The sequence below is a fragment of the Amblyomma americanum genome, chromosome 1 (genome assembly GCF_052857255.1).
Source record: "Amblyomma americanum isolate KBUSLIRL-KWMA chromosome 1, ASM5285725v1, whole genome shotgun sequence".
Classification (NCBI taxonomy): Eukaryota; Metazoa; Arthropoda; class Arachnida; order Ixodida; family Ixodidae; genus Amblyomma; species Amblyomma americanum.
In genome coordinates, this window is record NC_135497.1 from 475218932 (window position 1) to 475239086 (window position 20155).

General features: G+C 49.2%; 2 protein-coding genes across 4 annotated transcripts in view; one reads left to right on the forward strand and one right to left on the reverse strand.

Moving 5' to 3' along the window:
- The window catches only part of DopEcR (G-protein coupled receptor DopEcR), a 356283-nt gene that overhangs the window by 310621 nt on the left and 25507 nt on the right, over positions 1–20155 (forward strand). The gene's annotated exons all lie outside the window — the stretch shown is intronic.
- Positions 18630–19712, reverse strand: LOC144126433 (uncharacterized). The gene has a single exon (XM_077660438.1). It carries the CDS (start codon positions 19710–19712, stop codon positions 18630–18632), a length of 1083 nt encoding a protein of 360 aa, XP_077516564.1.

The following is a 20155-nucleotide window of genomic DNA, read 5'->3' on the forward strand; positions in this document are numbered from 1 at the left end:
GCTGCCCACACTGTAGTGCAGTGTCCTCTGACACCTATCACATGGTTGGGGCCTGCCCCTCCAACCCCGCTATTCCCCCCACCCCCAACCCAACCCGGGAGGACTGGGAGGCGACCCTGCTCAGCTGCCACGACTTACAGGCCCAACAAGCCTTAGTCGGGCGCGCCCGGGCGGCGGCAACCGCCACTGGGGTCCCATGCTAGGGACCTCCACCTAGTGCTTGTACGGATCGGTCCCTTACGGGCTGATCCAAACATACCTCCTATTCATCCGTAATAAATGTTTTCACCACCACCACCCCCACGGGCAGGGACACTTTATTTTTCGTCCTTTTGCAGTCCCACAATAATTTTCGTCCCGTGACGGCTCCACGGGCAGGGACATTTTTTTTTGTTCTTTTTACAGTATCACAATAATCTTTGTCCCGTGACAGCTGCACGGGCAGGGACAGTTTATTTTTCATTCTTTTTACTGTCCCACAATTATTTCCGTCCCGTGACGGCTGCACGGGCAGGGACACCTTATTTTTCGTTCTTTTTACATAAACACAATAATATTGGTCCCGTGATGGCACGCTGGCAGGGACACTTTATTTTTCATTCTTTTTACAGTCTCACAATAATTTTCGTCCCTTAACGGCTGCATGAGCAGGGACACTTCATTTTTAGTACTTTTTACAGTCACACAATAATATTTGTCCCGTGATGGCACGCTGGCAGGGACACTTTATTTTTCATTCTTTTTACAGTCTCAAAATAATTTTAGTCCCTTGACGGCTGCATGTGCAGGGAAACTTTATATTTCGTTCTTTTTACAGTCTCACAATAATTTTTGCCCCGTGACAGCTGCACGGGCAGGGACAGTTTATTTTTCATTCTTTTTACTGTCCCACAATAATTTCCGTCCCGTGACGGCTGCACAAGCAGGGACACCTTATTTTTCGTTCTTTTTACAGTCTCACAATAATTTTTGTCCCGTTACGGCTGCACAGGCTGCGACACTTTAGTTTTTTTTTACGTCCCTCAATAATTTTTGTCCCGTGAAGGCTGCACGGGCAGGGACACTATCTTTTTACAGTCCCACAATAATTTTCGTCCCGTGACGGCTGCACGGACAGGGACACTTTATTTTTCGCTGTTTTTACAGTCTCACAATAATTTTTGTCCCTTGACGGCTGCACGGGCTGCGACACTTTATTTTTTTTTACAGTCCCACAATAATTTTTGTCCCGTGACGGCTGCACGGGCAGGGACAGTTTATTTTTCATTCTTTTTACTGTCCCACAATAATTTCCTTCCCATGACGGCTGCACGGGCAGGGACACCTTATTTTTCGTTCTTTTTACTGTCTCACAATAATTTTCGTCCCTTGACGGCTGCATGGGCGGGGTAACTTTATTTTTCGTTCTTTTTGCAGTCTCACAATAATTTTTGTCCCGTGATGGCTGCACGGGCAGGGACACTTCATTTTTCGTTCTTTTTACAGTCACACAATAATATTTGTCCCGCGATGGCGCGCGGGCAGGGACACTTTATTTTTCATTCTTTTTACAGTCTCACAATAATTTTCGTCCCTTGAAGGCTGCATGGGCAGGGAAACTTTATTTTTCGTTCTTTCTACAGTCTCACAATAATGTTTGTCCCGTGACGGCTGCACGGGCTGCGACACTATTTTTTTTACAGTCCCACAATAATTTTCGTCCCGTGACGGCTGCTCGGGCAGGGACACTTTATTTTTCGTTCTTTTTACAGTCTCACAATATTTTTGTCCCGTGACGGCTGCATGGGCAGGGACACTTCATTTTTCGTTCTTTTTACAGTCACACAATAATATTTGTCCCGCGATGGCGCGCGGGCAGGGACACTTTATTTTTCATTCTTTTTACAGTCTCACAATAATTTTCGTCCCTTGAAGGCTGCATGGGCAGGGAAACTTTATTTTTCGTTCTTTTTACAGTCTCACAATAATTTTTGACCCGTGATAGCTGCACGGGCAGGGACAGTTTATTTTTCATTCTTTTTACAGTCCCACAATAATTTTCGTCCCGTGCTGGCTGCACGGGCAGGGACACTTTATTTTTCGTTCTTTTTAGTCTCACAATAATTTTTTCTTGTGATAGCTGCACGGGCAGGGACAGTTTATTCTTCATTCTTTTTACAGTCCCACAATAATTTTCGTCCCGTGACGGCTCCACGGGCAGGGACACTTTATTTTTCGTTCTTTTTGCAGTCACGCAATATTTTTTGTCCCGTGACGGCTCCACGGGCAGGGACACTTTATTTTTCGTTCTTTTTGCAGTCACGCAATATTTTTTGTCCCGTGACGGCTGCACGTGCAGGGACACTTTATTTTTCATTCTTTTTACAGTCCCGAAATAATTTTCGTCCCGTGATGGCTGCACGGGCAGGGACACTTTATTTTTCCTTCTTTTTACAGTCACACAATAATTTTCGTCCCGTGATGGCTGCACGGGCAAAGAAACTTTATTTTTCGTTCTTTTTACAGTCACACAATAATTTTCGTCCCGTAATGGCTGCACGGGCAGGGACACTTTATTTTTCGTTCTTTTTACAGTCACGCAATAATTTTTGTCCCGTGATGGCTGCACGGGCAGGGACACTTTATTTTTCGTTCTTTTTACAGTCCCACAATAATTTTTGTCCTGTGACGGCTGCACGGGCAGAGACAGTTGATTTTTCATTCTTTTTACTGTCCCACAATAATTTCCGCCCCGTGACGGCTGCACAAGCAGGGACACCTTATTTTTCGTTCTTTTTACAGTCTCACAATAATTTTCGTCCCTTGACGGCTGCATGGGCAGGGACACTTCATTTTTCGTTCTTTTTACAGTCCCTCAATAATTTTTGTCCCGTGAAGGCTGCACAGGCAGGGACACTTTATTTTTCGTTCTTTTTAGTCTCACAATAATTTTGGTCCTGTGACGGCTGCACGGGCTGCGACACTATTTTTTTTTGCAGTCCCACAATAATTTTTGTCCCGTGACGGCTGCACGGGCAGGGACAGTTTATTTTTCATTCTTTTTACTGTCCCACAATAATTTCCGTCCCATGACGGCTGCACGGGCAGGGACACCTTATTTTTCGTTCTTTTTACTGTCTCACAATAATTTTCGTCCCTTGACGGCTGCATCGGCGGGGTAACTTTATTTTTCGTTCTTTTTACAGTCTCACAATAATTTTTGTCCCGTGATGGCTGCACGGGCAGGGACACTTTATTTTTCGTTCTTTTTGCAGTCTCACAATATTTTTGTCCCGTGATGGCTGCACGGGCTGTGACACTTTATTTTTTTTTTACAGTCCCACAATAATTTTCGTCCCGTGACGGCTCCACGGGCAGGGACACTTTATTATTCGTTCTTTTTACAGTCACGCAATAATTTTTGTCCCGTGACGGCTGCACGGGTAGTGACACTATTTTTCATTCTTTTTACAGTCCCACAATAATTTTCGTCCCGTGATGGCTGCACGGGCAGGGGCACTTTATTTTTCGTTCTTTTTACAGTCTCACAATAATTTTTGTCCCGTGACAGCTGGACGGGCTGCGTCACTTTATTTTTCATTCTTTTTACAGTCTCACAATAATGTTTGTCCCGTGACGGCTGCACGGGCTGCGACACTTTATTTTTTTTTACAGTCCCACAATAATTTTCGTCCCGTGACGGCTCCACGGGCAGGGTCACTTTATTTTTTTTTTACAGTCCCACAATAATTTTCGTCCCGTGACGGCTCCACGGGCAGGGACACTTTATTTTTCGTTCTTTTTACAGTCACGCAATAATTTCTGTCCCGTGACGGCTGCACGGGCAGGGACAGTTTATTTTTCATTCTTTTTACAGTCTCACAATAATTTTCGTCCCTTGACGGCTGCATGTGCAGGGAAACTTTATTTTTCGTTCTTTTTACAGTCCCACAATAATTTTTTCCCGTGACAGCTGCACGGGCAGGGACAGTTTATTTTTCATTCTTTTTACTGTCCCACAATAATTTCCGTCCCGTGATGGCTGCACGGGAAGCGACATCTTATTTTTAGTTCTTTTTACAGTCTCACAATAATTTTTGTCCCGTGACGACTGTATGGGCAGGGAAACTTTATTTTTCGTTCTTTTTACATTCTCACAATAATGTTTGTCCCGTGACGGCTGAGTCTCTCCATGTAACATGCTGCACATCCAATACCGTGTGTAGAAACAAGGCCTAGGTTAGAGAGACATCGCTCAACGACGCGCAGAGAGCCTAACCTATTTAACGAAAAATCCTACCGTTAATAGTTAACAAAGAAAAAAATTACTCTGAGCGATCGTAACGGTATACAAAAAAAAAAAGCCAGCATGTTTATGCACGCATCACACGTCGTCTGCATACCCTGTTGAACAAAAGTTCCGCCTCTTTCCGCGCTTCATGTTTTTTTTTCTTTCAAACAGTCTGTGAACGAGGGGTGCTTCTTGCACATAAGGAGGGAAAGTATTTTAAGGCGCCTTTCAATGCATCTACGGAAAATTCCCTTATGTAGACATAATTATTTTAGTCAAATAGAAAATTGACGGTCGATCTGCGTAGTTAGCCCAGGTGTGAATTACGTCCGCTAGCATTTCGATTTTCACTTCGGTGCCGTTGTTCCAATCCATTGTTCACGGATGGTAATTCTTCGGGCAGCTTTAATGGGTTAACGCCCATGTATGCAGAATTGGTCATTCTCTACTTTACACTCAGATTCCTGGGAGCCCTCAAACCACACCTGGCGCAGTGGTACAGCGGTTAAGCGAAGTGCCACTGCCCTTTAATGCAAGGTGCCGCCTCCGGTGGGGCATGTGAGATAAGGACATCGGGAAACTTGCCCCCGTGATGCGGCCCCACTTCCGTTGCCGCTTTCATCTTAAAGAGACGGGAGCGCCATTTCTAGGGTTGTGTCAGTACCACGTTTGTTTTCTTGGTTTTCTCATACCACACCCTTTTCCATCGCTATTCTTTTTTTCCCTTACCCCCAGTGCGGCGCAAGGACGGTGATTCCCTCAACAGAGGAGACAGCTGAACGCGCCGCGTCCGCGCCTTCCAAACATCATAAACAATAATTTTCCTTCCTTCCTTCCTTCCTTCCTTCCTTCCTTCCTTCCTTCCTTCCTTCCTTCCTTCCTTCCTTCCTTCCTTTTTCGCCGCCGCGACGCCCATTGGCTGCACTTGGTCACGTGAAGAGTTTTCTGCATAACTGGTCTACGCTGGCTCGCGTCTCGCATCGTCTGCGCCCGGCGCGGCTGCTTCACGTCGCGCTCGTCCACGTATTGCAAAGTTCGCGTGCGCTCTACGCCTGCGGTACGAGATGCCAGGATGCTCGGGGTTGAGCTTTTGGCTGTAGATCTCGGCCGAAACTTAAAGCCCTTCTTTGCGCGGTTCCATGCCGCAAAATCAAAGAAACACGACGGGCCGCTTACCCCCTCGTAGTTTGGGTTCCTGGCGTCTGTAATATCCGGTTGTACAAAGTAGACTGCAAACTTTACTCTGTTGATTAGATCAATAAAAGTTGAGTGTCTGTAAATAAAATCTGGCGAAAGCTTGAAGAGACAATAAATGCTTTTCCTTTCTTTTTCCTTGCGGCATACGCACTTAATTTTTTCTTCAGCCACTTTCTCTATTTCAATGCGTCGAGATGAAAATATATTCGTCCTCATGGTAGAGGCATTTTCTATAAATAAAGTAATCAATACTGGGAGCACGGTAGCTTTACCTCTTGAATGCGTATCTAATACGCATGTGATAAGCTGTTTGCCAACACGTTTTCAACGTGCCCGGCTAAGGTTGTGCTTATAAATGCTACTAAGCCGTCTTGTTTCATTAATACAAAAGAGACGAATGCGCAACTTACGCTTGTATTCATTATCAATACGTTTCTGTACCCACGCGAGTCACCGTCTGCTGGCGCTCCTTTGAAGTAGCAAACGACGCGCCCATCCCAAAGCGACCGCAGCGCCACCGCCTAGGCGGCACCCGTTTCGGTCCGCTCTGCTCCTTGGCGCGCCGCCGCGGTTTTCCAACTGCCCTTATATAAAAAACAATGACTGAATGTGACAGCTTGCGAGTAATGCGTCAGCTGCACCGAGGGCACCCTCAATGAGCTACGAACAAAACACTCGCCATGTGGATGCGTTGCGCCATCTGTTGTAAACGCCACAAATCACAGCCGTTTTCTTTTTTAATTAAGAAAACATCGTTTTCAGTGAATACGCGCTCGGGGGAAAAAAATGCCGCAAAGCACAAGAACAGTTGGTGTATGAATTTACTGTCAGCAGTGGTTTACTGCCAGCAGCACTTCTAATCGGCCCAATATTGGAAATGTATTGGCTAAGGCTGGTCCTACAATGGATGAGAGTGGCCCCATGCATTTCCAGTACTGGACTGATTACCTGTGCTGCTTGCTACTAAACGATGCAATAATAATAATAACAAAAAATTTTATTTTCTCAATCCAATACAAATGCGGGCCTGTCCAAGCCTTAGAAGGCTTGAGTGGCAGCGCCCGGCAGCAGACGGCACAAAACTCATGCACCGAACACACAAACAAAAGCAAAAATGGGGGAGGGTGAGAAAACTAAAATGAATTCGAAAAGTGCGGACGCAAAAATACACACAAGCAGATAGAAAACAAACAAAGAAAACAAAGAAAAATGTAAAATCATAGTATCAAAACAGAATGCTGGAGCTAAGAACGTAATTTGTCAAGGCAAGCTTTCACTATTTTTTTGGAGTTAGCAGAAAACATTTCTTTAGGTAACCGGTTGAGAACAGACGGAACATAATGTTTTCGCAGACGCTGGCCGTACCGGGTTCGCAATCTAGGCACGAGAAAACGATCACGAGTTCGCAGATCTTTGACCGGAATATATGGTGTACAAAAATCGCTTGTCCAAATATGCTTAAAAACTACTGATTCAGAAAAAAGGTGAGAGAAGTCAGGCATATGTAATAGTTCAAAAACGCTACTACCTTCATTTCGCGCCTTACCATATAAAACTGATTTAAGGATAGATTTCAGAATGTTGTTGACCTTCTTTCGCCAAAAGGCCGAACAGAAATAAAAGCAGCAAATACCATAACGTAACACACTGTCGGCTAAGGCGTATACAATTTGCTTGCGTACAAACATAGGGCAAAGGGTCTTAATAGAGTGCATCAAACAAGCAATTTTCCGAAGCTGAGAACAGACGAAAGACAAATGGGTATTCCAAGACATGTCGTAATCAAAGAATACACCTAAGTATTTGACCGTTGACACAGGTATAATTAAAGGGCATTTGCATGGGGCGAAATTTGGTCTGTGCAAACGAATAGACACATCATTAGGAATTCTCTAAATAATTGTGAAAAAATACTAATTGAGTTTTTTTAATTGTTAACATTAATTAAGTTATTGCTGAACCATTCCATAACCAGCTCGCTGTTGTGTTGGATGAGAGATAATGCTGTCTTAAAGTCATTATGTCTAGCAAGTAAGAGTGTATCATCAGCATATTGAAAAACACGGCACAGTTTACAGGCAGAGCTCAAGTCACTGACATATAAATTAAACAAAATAGGTGCAAGTATAGATCCTTGAGGAACGCAGGATTTAATCTGCAGCAGGCCACTTCTAAATGTACCTACTGCAACGAGTTGTGAACGATTGGATAGATAGTGTACAAGAAGAGATAGAAAAGGACCCCTAAACCCATAATTGTGTGGTTTATCTGCCAACACAACATGATTAACTGTGTCAAACGCCTTGGACACATTCAAAAATAAAGCACAGGCAAATTCATTTTCTTCAATGCAGCTGTTTAGAAGATCACATAGTTCATCAAGCAATTCGATTCTCCGCAATTCGTGGATGCTTTTCTACCGTGTGATTGCGTTTAGCCAATAGAGGCGTCAGCAGCTGAGAGAAAAGAAGCGCGTAACTGTATAGTACTTTTACCTTGCGCGTGCAAAGAAGCAGCTCTGCACCTGTGAAGTCAGCTGCACCGCAATGAACATTTGACGGCAGCGGTAATATCGGTAAATTCTATTTACTATTCAAGCAATTCATTACTTGCAATCACTTTCATTATCTGGTAATTTTGTAATTAATCCATTAATTTTTTTTTCAAAAGAGTACCGTTTCTGGTAATTCAGTTACTTTTTTTTCTGTAATTGATTACTGGCAATCGTTTACTTATTTTTCCCCCAAAACAAGTTGCAACCAACATTACAACACTGAGAACCTCAACCTGACCGCAAACTTCCTTCGGGCAGAGCGACAACGAACCGCTGGCTGCGCAGAAGCATCGTACGCGATTTCTGGACCGCAACCGGGTCGCCACCGTCTTCTTCTCCATTTCTCGTACCGAGAAAGGTAACCTGACCGCTCTGTAAGGACTCTGCATCCAATCAGATGCCGCCGCAACTTATTTTTCACTGCACCCAACTCGTAGGCTCACATACACAGCACAGAGCAACAACGTACCGCGGCACTTCATAGAGGACCTGGGTACTCTAGCATCAAAAGCAATGCGCAAGTACGGGAGGGTTCGCAAGGTGTCCATACCTGATAACACCGCCCTTCCTTCAAGCGCATACATTGAGAGAGTGTTCAGTGTAGCTGCTGATCTCTTCGCGAGTAGTAGCCCATTGTTGTGTGAGTAAATGTATTATGACAATTAAAGTTGGGAGGAAAATAACGCGATAGTAATCGATTACTTTTCTGCAATTTCTCTGTTACTTTTGATTGACTGCAATTGCAAGCACTGTAATCAGTTACATCTCAGACGGAGTAATTGCACTTGTAATCGGTTACATATTTTATGTAGTGGTTACAAGACTACTGCAGGCGCATATATAGGGACATTATTGGTGACTTGTTCGGGGCTCGAGCGACCTCCGCGACTAGCCAGTGTGAACGCGCCTTAAGGTTGCCGTTCGTCACCTCTCCGTTAATGCCTCCCTTCAAGAAGAATATACGAGTGTTCCGTAGTAAAATCCTGGGCTCCTGTACATTCCATCCTACTGCTAGCGCGGTCGTATGCTTCTTCCTCACTAGTTATGCACGTTACCTTTTCAAATCTAGGTCTATACAAGACCTCATAATGCAAATGCTATGGTCGCTTCACCTGCACCTTGCATAGCAGTTATTACCGGGCACAATGTCAGGATGCAGGCCTTCCCTGAACTCGACTTTATTTTTTTTAGTCTCTCCATTCGGGACCTTCCTTGTCTTTAGCAGAATGTTGAGTTTGGCGAGTTGATAACGGTTCATACTGAATAAACAGCCGAAAAACAGAAGCATAAAAGGAAAGGCGAACAGTGGACGTGCTCAGCGCTCGTCCTGTGTCCGCCTTTCTTCATGTCCGTCTGCTTTTTGCGCTGATCTTCCCTGTCCGTTTCCTCTCCTCCTATTCGCGGGATAAAGTATTCATGATTTTTAGATTATTCTTTTCGGCCAATTCTACTAAGAGTTATCCGCCCTTATTTCTTGAACTTACGGTATACATCTTCCTAACTGCCTGCTCGCCTGCTTGGTTCCTTTCCTTCATACCTTCGCAGCGTAGTCAATGCAATGTACAATGCTTTTGGTTTATGGTTTGGTTTATGGGGGATTTAACGTCCCAAAGCGACTCAGGCTATGAGAGACGCCGTAGTGAAGGTATCCGGAAATTTCGACCACCCGGTGTTCTTTAACGTGTACTGATATCGAACAGCACACGGGCCTCCAGAATTTCGCCTCCATCTAAATTCGACCTCCGAGGCCGGGATCGAACCCGCGCCTTTCAGGCCAGCAGCTGAGCGCCATAACTACTCAGCCACCGCGGCGGCTGTACAGTGTTTTTACCTTACTCATTGTTGATTCTTCGGCTTCACAGCTTTCGCCTATCTTGTCATTATGACTAGGTGGAGTTGCGTAAGTGTGGGCAACCTTTAACTACTACCTCTTGTTAAACTTAATCACCATAACTTCTACCTTCTCGTCAGTGCTGAAGAACTTGTTGATGTTGACAGCTATAACTTTATTTACTGAGAGTCCCACCCTTAGGTCGCGTCCGTCCGGTAAACCGCGTTATTGGAATGCGCGCCCGCCCTTTAAAGGGGCTCTCAAAGGGGCTGTAATAAAGTTGCGGTATGTCTGGGTAGTTAAAGCACGCCGCTTCACGAGCATTGTCCATAAGAGTTTTATTAATACGGTTTGTAGACGATGAGTTATCTGTAGTCAAAATTTGAATTTCAGCGTCTTCGCGCCTTTTCCTCTCCTCTTGTAACTTTTTGCACGCTGGAATGTCGGCGCTGCTACGCTGGCCTCACCTCCGTGGGCGGAGTTTCCTGACAGGCCGGAGCTACGCGGCTTACTGGCCGCGGCCATAGCTGCCTGACGTCTGAAAGAATCTAACCAATAGTCGTCCCTCAACTTGCATACGCAGGTGCGAGTGATCGAGGAGGGTGCGCGCATGAAAATATCAACGAGAAGGGCTCGTCAACTTTCGCGCGCGATTGTGGGTCCTCTGCTGCGTGTAGATGAGTATTATTTGGCTCTGGTTTTCATGGCAACACAATGCAATGGTTGATATAGTTGATGTGCTCTCCTCGGAAGGTGTTTCAGAGCCCCTTTAAAATTGTGCACGCCTATCCCATTCAATGCTCCGTAGCTCCTCGAGCAGCACTGTTTGGCTAGGCTCACTGGGTAAGAGGGTTGCACTGTCAGGTCCAGTTCCCAATGGCAGCTTGTCGGGGTCAAATGGTTTTTAGCACCCTGCGAATCGTCAAAGGTGGGAGTGTTCCCTTGGCCACTTGCTTCGCAGTTCCTGAGGACTGGGGGCCGATGGTTTATGGCATACTCACATGGGATGCGGTGGTTAAGGGCTGAACCAGGAATGATAGCTCATGTTCTGGTGAGAAGGTGTGTCTTTCGCTCCTCCCTCAGAGAGCCTTTTTAGGGGGCTTTAACCTTGAGTAGCCTAGCCTCAGTGGTCCTTGGCTATATTCGCAAGCATTAAGCAGCACCGCAGGTATGCCGCTGTTGGCTTCTATCGACACTCGTTTATTTATTTTAGCGCTGAAAAATGGCGGAAGCAGCGAGATACGAACGAATGAGCTCCTGCACGCGAGGCGGTGCTCTACCTCTTTGCCATCGGCGCGATAAAATAAAGTTGTAAGAAGCACGAAAAGAATACAATATATAACGTGCTATTGAACTTCTGGCATGAGCCCCATTGCTCTACGCAGGAAAACGAATGTGAAAGGGTGACGTGCTTCCTAGCCCACCGCGGTGGAGCTGTGGCTATGATGGTGAGCCTCTGAGCTCAAAGACACGGCTTCGATCTCGGCCGTGGTGACCACAGTCCAGTGGGGGCGAAAGCCGTGGCCACGAATATAAGCCAGGATCATATCCTTCGCACCATGGCCACCACGGGCTTCTGATACCAGCATATGGCTATGCATCCAAGCCTTCCTAATCTAACGAACGGCCCAGATTCAACTCGACCATTTGTCATCGCCTCGCTTCTCCCTTCCCAACCGGGGCACTCCACAAGAAGAGGTTGTCTTCCCCCTCTTATTAAATGCAGCCATAGCCCCGCTGCCCAAACAACTAACCACTGTACGCCGACTAAATCACCTAATGGACGATCTAAGGGTCCACAGGAAAGGCACGAGATACATTACAATCCGCAGTCGATGACATCACCTCTTACCTTACCAATATTGGCCTTACATGCATGCTCCGCACTCAAATTGGACTGCTCATGACCGTGCCACTTCTCCGGGACCCACGCATACAATTTTGGATGTACGACGACCACATACCCATGTTCAGCAAGCTCAAAGTACTTGACACCTATACACCGGACACTTTGGATGCAACCTTCCCCCAACAACTGCCAGACATGCAGAACCTAACAAATCACTGCCCTTATCCGCGGAGTGGCCGCACACAACCGCAGCCTGTAATATAGGGAAGCCCTTAATATGACAGACGCCCACATCACCAGCCGCTTGAGTTGTCAGCTTCCCTATCACATGCTTACCAAAACACAACACAAGCATGACGTTTTTTGTTATTACAAAAGCGACGACCGGTGGCTGGGCTGCTGACTCGAAACACGCGGTTTCCATTCCGGCCGCGGCGGTCGAATTTCGAGAGAGGCGAAATTCTAGAGGCCCATGTACTATGCGATGTCAGTGCATGTGAAAAACCCCAGGTAGTCGAAATTTCCGGATCCCTTCTCTACGGCGTCCCTCATAGCCTGAGTCGCTTTGGAACGTTAAACCGCCCTAAACCATAAAACATAAAGGCGACCACTTCAGCACTCCGCCTACTACATTCGGTTAGCACAAAGCACTCGCAACGGGCGCATACAACACTATCTCGGAACTGCTCAAAGCCTAACGAAGCAACCAGTTACTTCGACTTTCACGCACAGAAAGCTGCCAACACCTCTTGCGGCATCTCCACCCGGAGCCCACCGCCTCCTCACCTGCCCCAACTATCAGATCATCCTACCTGATATTCAGGGCCAACTATGCCTCAAACCTCTACCCAGAATTATGAAGCCCGAGCAACACAGGGGCAGACGCCGGGCCCGAGCACAATATTGCGCCAGACACTACAGAGGCAGAACCGACATCCTCTTCGTGTACGTGGCTCAACACACCCTGCGCGCCTATTATAACGCAGTCGTCGCGAACGAGGATGGCACCATCGTGGCCGTAGCCACCCTCGCCGCCCACGACTCTACGGAGATTGATGGCTGTGAAAGATGCGCACCTCCTAGTTCTTCTAGCGATCGTGCATGTTCAGTTGTACGGTCATTTACGCACAGCCCTGTTTGGCCCACGTAGGATTTTCTGCAGGTCAATGGTATCTCGTATAGTACACCTGTGCAGGACTACACGTACTGCTTGTCATGCTTGTCGTGCAAGAGCTCTTTTTTTCATTGCTCGCAATGCGCGCGCATAGCTGTGAAAGCTGTCGTGGAGCAGAACACATGACTGGCACGCCATGTCGATTCGCCACCTTTTTCACATTGTGCGCGACCCTGTGTACATAAGGTACCACTTCTGGTTTCACAATTTGCTTTCTTGACTCTTTAGCGCTTTTATTAGCTTTAGCGCTATTATTTTTCGTTATAGTATATGCCATCTAGCCCAAATTTACGTTATCTTAAGTCACAGGCACGTCCACAAGAATACATATCGTCAGGTCGAAGACCAAGGAATTGAAAACAAAAAGACCGTGGCCCGTTACGAAATGACCGCTGTAATTCAGAGGAGGGTCGGAAGTTGGAATGTGGGCGGCCATCAATAACCAGCGGTACAGCTCTGTGCCACAGTGAGATGAATGTCGTTGGTGAACACCATTTCATGTGTAGAGCAGCTGCAAAGGCAGACCGAACATAGTGGTGGGAAAATTGAGAACAGCGGAAAAGTCCGAGACGTGGAGCCGAGGTCGCTACATTGTCCGCAAGTTACGACGCGGGACATGAAAAAATAGGGGAATGACCGCAATTCGTAGTCAGAGTTATTTGACCACGGTAATGATGAGGCTGGATGTGTGTATGTGTGTATACACACATATATATATATATATATATATATATATATATATATATATATATATATATATATATATATATATATATATATATATATACCAAAAGTGATTTCTGGCAGCTGATTTGGGCAATATAATATAAAATCACCAAAAATTGAAGAAACATAATAGGATTTAATTCACGACGTTTCGGCTGGAGGACCAGCCTTTTTGGAATTAAGTCCTGTTATGTTTCTTCAATTTTTGGTGATATATATATATATATATATATATATATATATATATATATATATATATATATATATATATATATATATATATATATATATATATATATATATATATATATATATATATATATATATATATATATATATATATATATATATACGGGAAACAGAAAGTAGCAGACAGACATTCGGAGTATATATATATAAACTGAAAGGGACGGGTGAAGATGCAAGACGTACTCGAGGGATTCTGTGAGGGCCAAAGGGCAGCGTTGAGGAGCTAAAAGAAGGTTTTGCGACTCTTTTTAAACAGCCTGATAGACCAATGACAACAAATGGCGCTCCCGCTGTGGAAGCGGCGTGTGCACTATCTGTAAAACGGGCAAGACGTGCTCATTGGCAGAACCAGCGGCCGCTGATGCGATCTTGAAAGAGTAAAGGAATGATCAGCCACCTTGTCGCATGGCATCAGCGAGGTGATGAGAATAAGAACTACGATTGACTTGTTTGTTTAAAAATAAAAATTGGAATTAAGCATTTGGCCTGGCAAATTATACTTCAATGGGTGGAGCGTGTAGTGCAGTGTGAGTTGGCGGACAAGGGCAGTTCTCTGGCATGCCACCCAGGAGACTGCAACCGCCAGGCAGGAGAGGAACATGCGATGGCCGGAAGACAAATTTGACGATATGGCAAACGGAGGGCAGACGAAGATGCGTGCCTCATGGTCCACAGTGTGGGTTTAGTGCCAGTCAGGAAACATGTCAATTAGTGTGCGATTGTGTGCCGCGTCTCGCCCATCTAGGTGGCCATGTTGGCTTTTTCGTTCAGCAGCAAGCGCATTTCTGGAGGTCGGCAGAGAATCGCGCGCTATAGTGAAGAGTGGCGTGAAGATGCGCAGGCTCCTAGCTTCGCGCTCTTTCCAGGCGAAAGCCCCGGCACGCCGTCGCCTTCCTGCCGACTGGCAAGCAAGCCGCCGAAGCCATCCCGCACTTGTCACTGAGGCAGCCTGCGTCAACCGTGAGGCGCGTTGAGCCAGTCCACCTAAGACTGGCGCTTTTCCGCCGCACGCTATTCGCCTCGGGGCGCCGTCAGGGGCCCGCGTATCGATCACGGCGGCCTTCGCATCTGTCGCCGTTGACTTCATCAATTGTGCCGGCGTCGCCAGTCGCGACGCCCAGCCACGCTCTGCCGCGCGCCGCCGGATCGAAGCCCATCGTCGTCTTTGGTGGCAGGGGAAGAGAGCCCCTCCTGCACACGTGTCGGCCGCGATGCCGTCAGCCGCGCCGCCGGCAGTGTCGGTTGCCGTGTCAGGCGTCGCGGCGGTGAAGGCGGTCATCCTACCGGATGCGAAGCGTTTTAATTTACGAGGCAGATAAAGCTTCATTGGGGGGGGGGGGGGGGGGGGTGAGACGAATTGTATAATGCGTGTTTGTGTATCTCTGACGTCGTCGACATCTCACAGCTATCATTACGGAATGCGTAGTAGAAGTAGGCGGCAGTGTGGTTAGACAGGATACCGGCAAGCTCCCACAGTAGACGAAATATCTGGTTAAGCAACACCAAAGCATGAATGCCCCTAATCACACAGCCAGAATAGAACTGGCAGAGCTATCAAAGCTAATCAGTAGGAGCAAGGTAACCGACATAAGGAAGTTTAGTATGGAGAAAATCCAGTATGCTCTAACGAACGAAGGTGGCCAAAAACGGTCAAGCGGAAACTAGGCACATATGCAAAAATCAGATTTATGCTCTAAGAGACAAAGAGGGCAAAATCATACTCGCAATAGGGATAAGATAGTTAAAGTATCCGAAGAGTTCTACACAAATGTATGCAGCAGCCAATGTAATCAGAACGTTAATGAGAGAGACTAGCTCAGAGCAATGCCTCATCTCTCCAGTAACGAAAGAGGAAGTAAAGAAAGCTATAGGAGCAATGCAAAGGGGAAAAGAAGCTAGTGAGGATCGGGTAACAGCAGATCTGTTGTAGGACGGAGGGGAGATTGTGCTAGAGGTTCTGTCGGGTCGTGAATGGCAGTTTACCGATATCCCTCAAGAGAAAAGTGTGCAACAGCTTATCTTACCGGTACTCACCAATAAGGCGGAAACATAAAGGCTAACGAAAAGGGTTCAGCTTAAGGATAACGCAACGTGCCATGGAAAGAAAAAACTATAGCTGTAACGTGAAGAGACCGGAAGCGGGCAGAGTGAATCAGGAAACAAGCGCGGGTTAATGACATCCTATTCTAGTCGAAATGCTGAGGAAGAAATGGGCTTTGACTGTGCATGTAATGCAAAGCAAGATAGCCAATGGTCGTGCACACACCACAGAAGCACACAAGCCTGCACCTACCAACGCACACACGTCCACTCTCCATAAGAAGCGAGATGAATTAGTGACGGTGAAGCCAAATGCAAATACGCGTTGGGAAGACGACCCCTGTAAATCGAAGCTTCTCCGAATCAGTTGGTATGATCGCCAGTCATTTTTTTTTAATGGCCGCTCCGTGCATGCGCGTCTTTCCTCTGATTCTCGCGAGCTTGACGGGTTGATAACCAACCACGAGGATACAGTGCGCATGCGCAGGTGGCGCCTCGTGGAAGCGGATCGCGCCTGCGTCGCCCACGTGCGTCTATATTGACTCTGCAGCGTATGCCGCTCGTTCGGTCGAAAATCCGTCGCCGGCATTGAGAGGAACGCCTCAGAAACGTGCCGCAAATATTCCCAGTGGTTTGAAATGCGAAAAGAAATTCGGCGGCATTGCGGTTCGAACCCAGGCCCCCGCTCGCAACGCATATGCCGCAGAGGGTCGTTGGTTCAAGCGTGTTAAGGGGCACCAAGTGAATGCGAATGTGAGAGAAAAATAGCTACGGTTCAACTACTGCTAAACCTGGTTACAGAGGGAAAGCTGTGGTGTATCGGGCAACTAGACGCGGCTTGACGTCTGTAACGTTGAGTGCGTTCCGCGCACTGGATAGGCAGCGCGCCCACTCTGCCACCCTGGCAGGAGGCAGTTAAATTAATCGTTGATCGAGAGAGATTCGTCACCCAATGAACGCTGAGGCCTATTCTACCGCCCTCTACCGGCAAATCTAAGGGTCAAAGGTCAGGTGGTGCGACACTGTGATGGACCACATTGGTAAGGCCTATAGCCACGCTTGCTCTCTGCTCACTTGAAGGTCAACGGGCAACGCACGGAGAAATCGGCTTTACCTAGCGTAGGAAGGTTTGGCTTTAAAAAGGAGGGAAAAGGCACTATCGCGTCTACTCTTCAGGCGAAACTTAAGCGTCCTCCCAATTTAACCAGCTTTCTGCGCAGCACAGGAATTTTCGCACAGCCCAAAGAGGGCGCCACACCTGAAAAATATCTTATATGCAGCTTGGCGCACGCTAATCCTTAAAAGGGCTCTGAAACGCCTTCCGAGGGGAGCACATTAACTAACTTAATCACTGCACTGTGTTGCCATGAAAGCCAGAGCCAAATAATACTCTTCTACACGCAGCAGACGAACCACAATCGCGAGTCAAAGTTGGCGAGCCCTTCCCAGCGACTTTTTCATGCTCGCGCCCTCCTCCGTCCCCCGCATCTGCGTAGACAAGGTGAGAGGTGGCCATTGGTTAGATTCTTTCAGACGTCAGGCAGCTACCGCGGCCGCGGCCAATAAGCCGCTTATCTTCGGCGGGTTGGGAAGCTCCGCTCCCAGAGGGGGGTCGGCGAATGAGCGCCTGCCTTCCAGCGTGCAACAAGAGACGAGAGGAGAGAGAAAGGCGGGAAGACACTGAAATTCAATTTTAACTACGGATAACTCAGGTTCTACAAAGCGCATTTAAAAAATCCTTGCTGGACACAATTCGTGAAACAGCGTGCTTCAATAACCCAGGCATCCCGCAAATTTATTAGAGCCCCTGCCCCTTTAACAGTAATATAACCGGCACACCGCGAGCGGAAGCACCCCTTCGAAGACGCTGCGGTCGCGGCGAAAATCCGGTTGCGTGCGGCAGCGCGCAGCACTTCGCGTTGCAGCGATTCAATCTCTGATCGCAGAAGCGACTCGGATCTTCTTGTGGCTATGGGGGGGGGGGGGGGGAATGTACTCGTTTTATGCCACCCATATCGCGGGGGCACAGCTTGGAGCGGGGATTGGGAAAGGGGATGTGGGGAGGGGGGATGTCCGCTTGCAACGCGCGCTGGTGGTCCGTGGTGTCCAGGAAGGCAGGTCCCAGCAGCAGCAGTAGCCACAACTGGGGAGGGTGAACGGCACGCACTGGGAGTGGCGCGTGCACGTCGGGGGCTTGCAGGAGGCAGGCAGCCCATTACCCCGGTCCGGCCGAAAGGCTGGGCGGAGGTGGGCGATGACTACAGCTCAGCCGGGTGGGCTGCAGGAGGCCACCATGTGGCAGCCGATGAGGACCGCGGGGTAAACTGCTACAGGGTAGCAGCGCGGCGGGGTGCGCTAAGGAAAACCGCCGTTTCCGGCGGCGCGCAGGAGCTGTGGTTACAGCTGGGGCGCCAGCGGGCTGGCGCACAAGGGACCGGCGGCCGTGTCCAGGATCACGGGATGCGGGCCTGGTCGTACCGCCGGGGGGCTGCTTCAGGACAGCAGCAGGGGGAGAGAAAAAAAAACACGCTGGATACCGCCATGGGAGACGGCGCGTCGGGGCCCCGCACGCACCAGTGCGCGCGGGGAGGGCATCAGGGGAGCCGCACTCCCGTTCAGGGCACCACGGCAGGTGTCGAGGTGGTGAACAAGCTGCCGCCAAAGTCATCAGCTGCGCCGACTGCTGGGGGTTTCCAGGAAATATGGGCCGTGTTCTGGATCACGGGATGCGATCCAGGCTTATAGCCGAGTGGCTAATCCCGTAGATTGTAGGAATTCCAGCAGCAGTCGGAAGGCCTCAGTCTGGCTGCGCTCTGGGTGCAGCAGGTCCTGGTCCGAGTAGGAGGGCAGCCTTAGGTTGCGGTACCCTGCAGTCATGTCACGCCGGGCGGCCTCTAGGTTCGGGCAGGCACAGAGGAGGTGGCCCAGAGTCTCGTCTGCCCCACAGAAGGAGCAGGCCGGGGACGGGGCTCTGCCATGTCGGTGTAGCCGGGCCTGTGTCCATGAGCAGCCCGTTCGTAGTCGCAGGATTAGGGTCCGTTCCCTCCGTGGCAGGCAGTCGGGTACCCGCATGAAGCGGACTCCTGAGGCCACGCGGGCATCGGGGTGGAGGGCCCGTACGGCCTGCCGAAGAGCAGGACGGGCGAAGTCCAGCTGCGTTACTTTTGAGGACACCGGGGAGCCATTGGAGTGGGCGGCTCCGGCCAGCTGATCCGCACCCTCGTTCCCAGTGATGCCAACGTGTGAAGGCAGCCACTGGAGGGAGACCGGACGGCCAGCATCCTGGATGGCCATAAGTCGGGCCGTAAGGTTGGCCACCGTGTGCTGCCTGGGCTGGTGCTGGCGCAGCAGCTGGAGGGCTGCTCTCGAGTCGGTTAGGATGACTGCGGGCTGCTGTCCAGGCAGCAGGAGGAGCAGGTCCGCTGCCAGGTGGAGGCCCGCCAGTTCAGCCGCCGTGGAGTTGGCTGGGAACCGCAGGCGGCACGACAGTGCTGCACCTAAGGCCGGTGCTACGCAGGCCGCAGCGGCCTGGCCTGTTGCTGGAAGTACCGAGCCGTCGGTGTAGACCTGGAGATGTCCTCCCAGGGACTCCTGCAACAGGGTGGCAGTAGTCTGCTGCAGGGCAGCAACAGGTGTACGGCGCCTACTGCAGCTCCGGATGTCCACCGAGATGGGAAGCGGCGGCCTTGTTGGTGGGGGCGGGAATGGTGCCTGGTTGACAGGGGGGGCCGAAGAGCCTGTGGAATGTGCTATACAGGAGCCCCATGCGGGAGTACGGTGCTCGGCGGAGCCGAGACAGGAGGGCCCTTCCGTCTGGAGCATGATATAGGCGGTTCACATGGCGCAGACCCATCTGGAGGAGCAGGAGGGACAGCGGCCAGGACCCTGCTTCCGCGTGAGTGGCAGCGATGGGGGAGATGCGCGGGAGGCCCAGGCATTGCCGCAGGACGGAGCGGTGTCCAAGCTCTAGAGTCCGAAGGCGGGCGGGTGGCAGGGTCACCAGCGGGAGGGCATATGTCACTAGAGACGTGGCCGCTGCGTGGTAGAGGCGGAGGGCCCAGGAAGGAGAGCAGCCCTTGTCCCTGGCCTGGAGGCGCTGGACCGCCTGGCCGATTCGTCGTAGACGAGACAGGAGGGCCCTCACCGCAGGAAGCCAGTGAGGCGTCGGTCGATCAGGAGGCCGAGGTACTTCACCTGGTTCCGCCACGTGAGCCCATCCGCACCGAGCCGCAGGGTGGTGATGTGCGCCCGACGCCCTCTGGGGT

Bases quoted from the DNA above. Each gene is read 5' to 3' on its own strand.
- LOC144126433 (XM_077660438.1), bottom strand. From the start codon at position 19,712: ATGCTCCAGACGGAAGGGCCCTCCTGTCTCGGCTCCGCCGAGCACCGT.